This window comes from Ostrinia furnacalis, unplaced genomic scaffold (assembly GCF_004193835.3).
Source record: "Ostrinia furnacalis isolate ACB-3 unplaced genomic scaffold, ASM419383v2 OfSCF0890, whole genome shotgun sequence".
NCBI lineage: Eukaryota > Metazoa > Arthropoda > Insecta > Lepidoptera > Crambidae > Ostrinia > Ostrinia furnacalis.
In genome coordinates, this window is record NW_021131129.1 from 660,714 (window position 1) to 671,735 (window position 11,022).

At 38.5% G+C, this 11,022-nt stretch overlaps 1 protein-coding gene across 5 annotated transcripts in view; it reads left to right on the forward strand.

The window, feature by feature from the left end:
• Positions 1-9,867, forward strand: part of LOC114350416 (uncharacterized) — a 43,734-nt gene extending 33,867 nt beyond the window's left edge. For all 5 annotated transcript variants that reach the window (XM_028301215.1, XM_028301214.1, XM_028301218.1 and 2 more), the window contains 6 exons: positions 876-1,009; positions 3,016-3,243; positions 4,101-4,234; positions 5,315-5,497; positions 6,027-6,104; positions 6,426-9,867. In XM_028301215.1, the coding sequence (XP_028157016.1) occupies positions 876-1,009; positions 3,016-3,243; positions 4,101-4,234; positions 5,315-5,497; positions 6,027-6,104; positions 6,426-9,132 (3,464 nt within the window). In that variant the 3' untranslated portion in view covers positions 9,133-9,867. The remainder of the gene's footprint in view (positions 1-875; positions 1,010-3,015; positions 3,244-4,100; positions 4,235-5,314; positions 5,498-6,026; positions 6,105-6,425) is intronic.
• The last annotated feature ends 1,155 nt before the right edge of the window (positions 9,868-11,022 follow it).

Sequence of the window (11,022 nt, forward strand, 5' to 3'; positions counted from 1 at the left end):
AGGGTACGACGCCCAAAGTAAAAAAAAACTAAGTTTTTTTTTGCAAAAAGACAACAGACAAACTAATATCAGGGTAATACCGAAATGCATTATCCTTATTTTGTTTTAAGAAGTCTCGAGTTTTATTTGAGTTATCCTTAAAACTCGAGTGCTGATGACCTTTGTGGTTAACACAATTAAGGCTCTGGCCGTAACCAAACCTGGACAAATTCCCCCTTATTACAAAAGGCTAGACTCTGGCTGGTTTAAATTGACTTTTAGTATGGAATGTTCATTTAGGTTATGATAGGAGTATTCCCACCTCTCGTTCCCACCGCTGCAACTCCTGTGTAGCCAGGATCTACAGCTTGACCGCCAATAACAACCCAACCAGTGAAGGTCCTTTTTTCATTGACATTGCTGATAGCCGAGAATGGCTTTCTAAGCTTCACCGAGCAATATAGATCGTTTCATCCACGAAGACGCGCCCCACCATTCTTCCGCTAATGTTTGAGTGTTATCGGTACACGCTAAATCATCCATGAGTGCACACGCATATAATAATGACGCTCGGATTGCTCGGATCAAACTCATCGCACCCCGTGCGACCTCGACTAAAATTTGCGTGCGTCTTCGTGGATAAAATGATCTATACCAGTGAAGGTCAAGTTTGTCCCATTATGGACTTTTTTTTATCCACAACGAGGAAGCTCTTGGCCTGTATCTGACCTGATGGTAAGTGAAGGTGGAAGCGAGCTTCACCCGGAATCCTCAACCACGGAGGAACTGGCTATCTTACCTCTAACTGCCGGAACACAACAATGCTGTTAACATTGTTGTTATGGCGACAGACTTAGGTAAGACTGAAGACTAATTGTCTCTCTTTCGACTTCCAGGTGTAGCAGTCTTTGTGCTGCCCGAGTTACCGACGTCGTCCGCCGTCAGAGCCACGTCGCTCATCTTCTCCAAGACCACCAGCACCACGGCTGCGCCTGAGGAGCTGCCCACTGGCGATGAAGATGGACCTCAGGTAAATATAGCGTTTTATGGTACCAAAATAGTATTCATTCAGTACCTATATACAGGGTGAATCATTGACATCGTCGTGGAGAATACGAGCCTATACCATTATCATGAGTAGAGTCTTATTTTAGAAGGATGCCAACGATTTCAATTTCAACCTGTATAACCGTGACCAGAGCACCAGAGAGCGCGTTATGACTACAGAAAATCTGTGGAAAGGAACACACCTACCCGAACTCACGTTCGATGTTACTTTTTATCGAAATGACAAATTATTATTGATGTACAAGAGGTTCTCCATTACTTTAATTAGGTGACAAATAGCCCAACAGCGTAGGTGTCGGACTGACCGAAGAGCGCTGGTTCGAAGGTTCGAACCATGCAGTTGTTGGTCTATTGTGGTTAACCCACTCGTAACACAAGCTTATACAGGGTGTCCCAGCATGGGTGAATCAAACTGCTAGGGGAGGTAGCTCTACTAATGTACTATCCCTAAAAATATGAGAAAAAAAAATTAAGCGCATAAGGACACAAAAATTTTTTTTTTTGTTCAAGTGAAAATAAATCAGCTTTGCCTAAGTATCTGGCTATAATTGCTGCGTTTGGAGTTTATTTGTACTTTTTTCTTACTAATATTAATTGTACATGATCGCTTCGTTTATCTGTAAACAAACTTTTGAAAATAATGACCAGATTTCACTTTATTAAAAAAAAATCCGAACTCAAAATTTTTTTTTCATATTTTTTAGGGATAGTTCATTAGTAGAGCTACCTCCCCTATCAGTTTGATTCACCCATTATGGGACACCCTGTATATCTAAGTACAAGGGGCTAAACAGAATAGCTTATTGTAGGACTCGTGATAGCGTATTAAGCTAAACTTGCACTTAGTTATTATTGTCGCGAAGCTTTAGTAAGTTGTACTTCAGTGAACTGCTCCTGAATCAAATGTACCTACTACTGCTTTTTTATTTATTTATAACCGGCAGACAGTGGTGACTGAGTTTGTTGCGGCGCTTCTTCTCAGCACTTGCCAAATGTTGGTCTCGAAGCGCTGGTAGGGTAAAAAGATTATGAGACATTTAGAGGCTCCTTAAGAGCAAAATATTTGACGATTTGTCAGAACTATTTAACAGTCTAATACAAATAAAGAAATTTTGACTTTGACTTTGTAATGATGGCTTTTTAGGCGAAACGTGTAAATAAGCTTTTATAACCATCTTACATAATATCATATTTTATTGATAAATAAATTAGGGATAAATAAACCTTTTAATGAAATCAACGCCTGCCGCTGATTTAAAATTTTTAACTGAGATTATAAAGAATGCGCTTTAAACCACTTTAAACGTCAACGAGGAAATGAAAATAAAAGTAAACCACCTTGATAATCTCACATCCTAGTTAACAGCTGTCGTTTACTTCCTTGAATAATAAGTTCGTGGAGGTACTCATTCATTAGGTATTAAATCACTATCACTTTATTATTCTGCTATATTTATCGACATGTCATTTTAAGCATTTATACTCGAAAATGGGCCTATTTAAGACCCTTAGGTCATATTGTACTTTGCTCTAATTCAGTCAAAAGAACGCTAAAACAAAGCGATGCCAGAGTAACAACTGTCACGTTTATAACTTTGTCTAGGGAGGCAGGTGGTAAGGCCTGTATGTAAGGCTGTTGCACCAATTAGTCTAAGGATGTTTGGACTAAATAAAAATATTTTTCTTTCTTTCTTTCTTTCAATTTACTAACCCTAACTATAGCATTAACCGGTGTTTTTGTATGGAGTTTGAAAGATTTTTGACGTTTGTTAAAGTTAAAAAAAGATGGTCCAACCCAACCTAAATGTTTATTTGCAGCATTTAAAATATTCAACAATAAAACGGGGCTATTCCCACCTATCGTTCCCACCGCCAGGATCTACAGCTTGACTGCCAAAACCCAACCAGTGAAAATCAAGTTTGTCCTAATTCAACGATATAATAAAAATGAATTATTTTCCTTTCCAGACCGAGACCACAGCGGAGGGGGGTGAAGCACCAACAAACGGCACCAAAAAGCTGTCCGGCATCCCCCAAATCGACTACATCTACGACCCCAATCTCCCCCGGGAACTAAACGGGTACAATCTGTCTGGGTACCCCTTCTACGAGACCGTGCCTCCCCCAGAGATGATTGATTTCAAGTGTGATGGTCTCCACGATGGGTTTTACGCGTCAGTCCCCCATAAGTGTCAGGTGAGTGCAAAATTAATTCATCATCATCATTTCAGCCATAGGACGTCCACTGCTGAACATAGGCCTCCCCCAATGACTTCCACATCGCACGGTTGGTAGCGGCCTCCATCAAGCGCCTTCCTGCTACCTTTATCAGGTCGTTGGACCTCCTCGTTTTAGCTGAATGACGTCCACTGCTGAACATAGAACATATTTACACAATGACCGGTACTATGTTGCCGCAAGGTGCTTCCCGCAACCTTCATCAGATCGTCGGTCCATCTAGACAAGATGGTCCCATGATCCCATCACTCTTTGTTGACTTGACAATGGTTCCAACTAGTGAGCACCCTCTTACCGAAACCTTCAAGATACAACTTCTTTGCCATGAAAAGATAAATAACACCTTTTTTGTGATTTTAAGTTGCTCGCACTCTGCATAACTTTCGATCAACTTGTAACGTTGTTTTCATATGTATCAATGCATGCTGTTTGTTTCCTTAATAAAGAAAAATAAAAAATAATTACTTTCGAGTTTTTTTTTGCTGGTATTTTATTTTTACCAGGATCAATGTTTTTTTTAATTGGATGTTAAGTTATGTTACTTTTACTGAGTTTTGAGAGATTGTAATAGTTTCTCGCAATTTTCTACGAGCAAACTGAAAAAGACATTGATGAAATAATATTGTGGGCAGGCCTCCTACTAGGTGGACCGACGATCTGGTAAAGGTCGCGGGAAGAGCCTGGATGCGGGCAGCGCAGGACCGTTCATTGTGGAAAACCTTGGGGGAGGCCTTTGTCCAGCAGTGGACGTCACTTGGCTGAAACGAACGAACGAAATAATATTACTTTAACTTTATTTCTTTATCATTTTCCAGGTGTACCACCACTGCTTGTTCGGCACCCGCTACGACTTCCTGTGCGCGAACTACACAGCCTTCGATCAGAAGACCTTCATCTGCCACTTCGTGTCGGAAGTCGACTGCAAGAACTCGCCGAATTACTTCAACAGGTTGGTCTTTTTCAATAGGCTAGTTGCCTAAAAAAACTTTTTTAGTCCGTAATGTTTAATATCAAAAAATATTGGACACATATAATTTTATTTGTCAATCTAACAAATAATTACATAGTTATGGTGCGTTGAAGTTGCGCACGACGTCACAACCTGCGGCATTTTTAAGCAAGCGTTGACGTCACGGGCCTCTTCTTATGAACTTTGGGGCGCTATATCTCTTTAAATTTTCATTAGTTTGAAAAAGTGAAAAATACGTGTAAAGTATTTTTTGATAAGTTAACTGACGGACTAATTAAAACTCTTGCTTTTTGACCCAGGCAACATCCCCATTATTTTGTAAAAATTAAGACAAACCCCCTTATTAATAAAAAGTTACACATAGGATGAACACTGGGTTGAAATGACATTTCCATACTAAATGACAATTTAAGCCAGAGTTCAACTAGGGTGTAACTTTTATTAATAAGGGTATGGGTATTATTTAAAAGACGTCATAAAGAAAAGAAAGTCTACTACCACCTTATGCGTTGCCCTTTGCAATAGAACCCAACTCAGCTTGAGACGGGAATTGAACCTACGACCTTTTTCTCTTCATAGCTCTCTGTTAAGTTTTAAAATTAGTTTGAGAAAAGTTTAGTAAGTATCGTGCTAAGCAAAAATCCTATAACTTTAGGGGATATACGGGAAAATAGACGTTCGATTTTTCGACACAAATAAAGGTCACAAATAAAATGCTCTGTGTTGAACGACTGACTGATGTATCAACACACAGCCTAAACCGCTGATCGTAGAGACCAAAAACTTGGAGGTTGTGTTCTTTTTATAACGTAGTGTTACACCNATAACAGTAGGCATCCGATATGAAAGGATTTTCCAAAATTCTACCCCTAAGGGGGTGAAAAAGGAGGAAAAAACTTTGTATGGGACAACGTGATTTCTAGGTCCAATCTACTTACATACATTCATTTCTATTAAATTGAAATAAATATGAAATTCTTCAAAAAATATCCCGCATCTTTTTGTAACTGTTCCTCTGTGGTAGTCTGCCCTCACTAATCATCAAACCCATCCTTCCAGGAACGAGGCACTCTACAAGCAGACTGAGACAACGACCCCGGCACCCCCACCGCCACCCTCGACCACAACCACCACCACCACCCCCCGCCCCCCTCGCCCGGGCCGCCGGCGTCCCCACCCCAGATACGATTACTATGATGATGACTACTACTACGGGAGGGATGACTACGAGTATGATGATAGGTAAGTGTACCTTATGAATAAAAGGCACGGTAGGTGACAGTTTTTTCTTCGTCTTAGCAACAGCCCATGTTGTCCCGAAATGGTGGCAGGGCAAGCTATATTTGTGAGGTGCCCTGAAAAGGGCCTAGATGCTAATAAAGATTTTGTTTTATCCACAACGAGGAAGCTCTTGGCCTGTATCTCACCTGATGGTAATTTCTGTTGTTCTTGTTTTAACTTTTTCAACTTTTAGAACCACTGCTCGAAACAAAGACTTCTGTCTTTACTAGACAGACTGTAAAGGTATTTTCAGCGTGAATATGAGCCATAAAGAGACTGACCAAAAGCGAGTTAGGCTCTCTCACAAGAGATTTTATTCTGGGCCATTATGCTACATTTAATTCCATTCATTCATTTTACTAATCTTTAATTGTGAACTATTGTTTTTACGTGACATTCTAAAAGACAGCGAAGGACTCAATTAATAGAGACTCGTTTGTCCTTATCAGAATGTTCAATAGTTGAATATATTGTTGTTCTTTTTTTCCAGGGTAAGAAGACCAAGGCCGCGTCCCCAGGGCAGACCGGCGAAGAGACCGAGACCACAGGATGATTATGAAGATGACAGGTTTGTATTGATTTCATGTATTTGTTTTGCCTTCTAGTAATTAGACAGTGTGAATCAAAACGGTATTTAGGCAGGCTTCTCGCTCGGTAAACCGACGATTGCGGCCAAACGAGGTTAATTTCACGGGAAGCACTTGACTGGTCGTTGAGAAAATCCTTGGGGGAGACCTTTGTCCAGCTGCAGACGTCCTTTGGCTGAAATGATGATGACGATAACCAATTTTAGGATTTTCTTATACTAAATCGATTGGACTTTCCACAAACTACCAATAAGGTGCCAGATTTATTCACGCACTTCAACTGGTATTACTTTTCCTTCCAGATACGAGCGTCCACGCCCAAGACCTCGCGACGAACTAGAAGAAGATTACGATGACCGAAGACCCTACGATAGAAGACCAGGCAAAAGACCGTACGATAGAAGACCGTACGACGACGATGAGGAGAGAAGACCAGCTGGCGGCAGGAGGAGGCCGGGAAGGCCTCGGGATGAAGAAGAAGACAGGTACAGAGCTGATGATGAAGACAGACCTAGAGGTGGGGCCAATTTGAGGCCTAAGAGGCCTAGAGATGAGTACAGGCCACGAGATGAGGTCAGACCACGAGATGAGAAAAGGCCCAGGGATGAGGTAAGGCCAAAAGATGAAGTTAGACCAAGGGATGAAATAAGGCCAAGGGACGAAATACGGCCCAGGGATGAAATAAGGCCAAGGGATGAAGTTAGGCCACGGGATGAAATTAAACCACGAGACGAAATTAGACCTCGGGATGAAGTAAGACCACGAGACGAAGTAAGGCCACGTGATGAAATAAGGCCACACGAAGAAATAAGGCCACGCGAAGAAATAAGGCCACGTGACGAAGTAAGGCCAAGAGATGAAAAGCGCTCTCGAGACGAACCTAGACTCAGAGACGACGCTAGACTTAGGCCCAGTGAAAGACGGCCTTTAAGAGATGATCCAGTCATCGCAGAAAACAAACGTGAAAACACTAGGCCTAGAGACGACAGGTACTCGGCTAACGAAGGCCGCAGGTACAAAGAGGACAGGCCTTACAGAAATAGAGATGAGAGGCCTTATTCAAGACCTGAGAGAAATTACGATGATGACCGAGATGACAAAAGAGAATTGCCCACCGCTCCGGAAAACCCAGGATTAGTTAAACCAAACGGCCACGGAATTTTTAGCAAGCCAAGAATGCCCCCAAAAATCAAACGACCAGTGCCAGCAAATGAAAAAGGAAAATATGAATACGTAACCGTATCCACCACGAAGGCTCCTCCTAAAGTTGATGATGATGAGTACTATGATGATTATGAAGATGATGAAACAAGCAAACCTTCGTCATCTGGGAAGACTAGTACGATCCAACAAAGGCCTAAGCCAGAACCGGTTGAGAAGGAAAAATTTAAGCCATCGCGTCCGCATTTCACCAGCCCATCAGCCAACTATAAAGAAAGGCAAACTAAAAAACCCGTGATCTACGATGATGATGATGATTATTATGATACTCAATGGAATAAACGCAGGCCTCAAAGACCATACAAAAAGGAAACAAAACCAAAAGATATAGACGACTATTACTACGATTACGATGAAACGAATGACAAAAAAGTAGTTGCGAAGGAAGAAGACATAACACACCGAATCAAAGACGTGAAGCCAAACGTCAAAGTTGTAAAGCGTCCTTTTTTACCGTCTAGGGGTGGAAGTCCCTACTTACCTAGGGGCTTACAGCCTGTCGCTGGCAAAGACATGACTGCTCCTCTTCACACCACCCCTAAACCTACCACCACTACTACTACAACGACCACGACCACTACTCCTGAACCTACTACTACCAGAACCACTACCACTACAAGAATAACAACCACAACTAGACCTACAACTACTAGACTAACTACCACAACAAAACCGACTACTACAACAAGGCTAAGTACGACCATAACAACAGAGCCTACAACTACCCAACATCTAACGGCTCCTGATGATGAATATGAATACTATGACGAAGAAGACATAGAGTACGAGGTAAATAACAAAAAAGAACCCTCTACCTCACTGCCAGAAGTCAAAACGCAGTATGCTGAAATAAAAACCCAAGAGCCAGACACTAAAACTTACGAACCTACTTACGATGAAGAAGTAGAATCAAATGCACCTGAAATAGAAACGTTTACACCAGTTATAGAGCCAGAAATCAAAACGCATTCGCCAGAAATCAAAACGCACCGGCCAGAGGTAAGAACTCAGGTGCCAGAATTCAAAACTCATCTGCCGGAGATCAAAACTCATTTACCAGAAGTGAAAACCCATCTGCCAGAGATCAAAACGATAGCACCTGAAATCAAAACACACACGCCAGAGTTGAAAACTAACAGGCCAGAAACTACCACAGCCGATGTGGCAGATTTCAAAGAACAGAGAGCCAAGCTAGCTAAAAACGTTCTAAGGGTGTACAACGATAACTATGAAGCTATCAGAGAGAAACTAGAATCGACTCTCTCTCCTGGCGACTACATAAAACCTTATCTAGGCACTCAAGCAATACCCTTGAAGAACGAGCCCAAATACACAGTCACCGACGCTCCTTACCGACCTAAAATAGAGCCTAAACCGGAGATTTCAAAGCCTTATACCGCTACAGGAAAGCCTTTGAAGTTGCCTGAGAATATATCAATAAAACAAAACCTAGCGGACTCTATAGAAAACGACTACGATGTTAGGCTGAATGAAGCGATAGCTCCAATCCTTCCTAACGTCAACATTCGGGTGCCAAGCGGATTTGTAGTCCCTAACGACAGGGATTACACGTTTTCCAGGTTCAGGAATAATTATCATCCAGAACCGCAGTACGCAGCCTCAGATATATCTAGCTTCCAGATAAGAAAACGCCCCCAAGTATCGGGGGTCAGTATTCGCACCCCTAACTCATATTACCTACACCCCCAGAGAGTTGTGAGCTACCAAGATGAGGTACAAAGATATCCTAGACAACTCATTTATAGGCAAGTAGGTGATTTCTTTTAAAATGTGATTTTCAATAGCCTTTCATTATATTACATGAAAACCTGTAAGAGTATATTTCTATGGAAAATCCTTGATTTCTTTAGGATTTTGATTGGCAGTTTTTATTCTTAATTTTTCGGTCTTTGTACTTATACGTTAGTTATTATATTATTTTATATAAAATATGTACATAATATTATGAGTATTCCATTTAATGTGATTATTATTATGATCAAATTAAACAACTTTAGATAGTAGTTCCTTGCGCTGCTAAAAGATGGCGTTGTATGCTCATTACATCACGATAACGTAGCTTATTATTATTTTAAACTTAAGTCATAAGTTTTATCAATCCTATCAATCAAATTCATGATATACCTTACAGGTTTTTGTAAAAAAAACTAGGTACTAAATAAGTACATTAATTTTAGTCATTCGAAAGTGGAAATTCGTTGTAAATTATTATTTAATGTCCAAAATTTAAGACAAAGAATGTATAAATTATGAGTCGGTTTATTTATGTTAGTGTGACGTAATTATTTATTAATATAAAAAAATCACGTACAGGAATATTAAAACATAATTACAGGTAAAGTAAGATATTTTATATTTCAGTTAGATTTACGCGTCTGCTATAAAGAAACTAGCCTTCTAAATCTATTTCACCTTTAATTTATGAAAGCTGTAAATTATAAAATGAAAAAGTACAGTGATATAAACTTTCAGACACTGTATTTCACTAGGTTATATATCAAATATAAATTCTTTAAAAATAAATACAAGAAAAGTCACACTAACTAGCAACTCTTTACACATTGTATTATTGTGTTTTCTTTATTGATTCGTCACAATTTCACTGCCAATATATTTATAAGAAGAAATGTGTTACGATCAGAATACTCTAAGTTACCCGTATTTTTAAGATATTTTCCAAAAAACACCTTTATGTATTGTCAATTTATTTTTATATATTTACAATCATTGTGTTTGAATTCGTTAGTATAATTTAAATTATACAACAGTTACATAATTATTTGTATAAGGTGTATAATATAAAAGTAGAGCTAATTCACTCGTATATGTATGTATTGTGTTGATTTTTATATAAATATAATACATTAAATTAGTTTCTAATTGACAATACATCTAGGAGTGAAATGTACATTTTTATACTGAACAATTGTGTAAACTTTACGTAAAGATGTTATGTAAGGAGATTTTTAAATACAAGAAAAAATAAATGTTGTCTGACTTTTTATTTTTACCTCTTTTCCGAAAGAAAATAAAACACTGCAATATAATTATTTCATTTATTCTACCTATTAACGTATAAAACCATTTTCGTACCGTAACTTATAGTATATTCTACACAATGATATTGAAGAACTACTTATACACGTAAAGTTAAGTAAATTGAAGACATAAAGATATTAAGTAACTATTTACAACACGAAATTTTCATTGATCAATTGAAAATAATTTATATTTGAGCAAAAAATATTATTATAATTATTAATTGTATAATTATTTATTTTTTATTTTGGATGGAAGTATACAAATTAAAGTGACTGGCATGTATTTTTCAATAAATATAACAATATTGGATACATAATTCATTTCTTTGGCTTGCAAGATGGCTAAGAAGGCATTTTTGTTTTAGAAATGATATTTACAATTGAAATAAGTCGAGTTTGTAAAAGAAAAACAAGTACATTCTCTAATATTAAAAACAATAAATGCAAATACTAAAGTTCTTCAAAGCATTATTTACAGCAGTTTTTGTTTAACTAAAGTGTCCCAATATAGTATCACTCATATTTTGTTGTAATATAAAATGGATAAAAATATAATTTTAGAAAGTAATATATTTTTTATATTAACTATACTATTTTAATTTTTTTACTTGTTTAT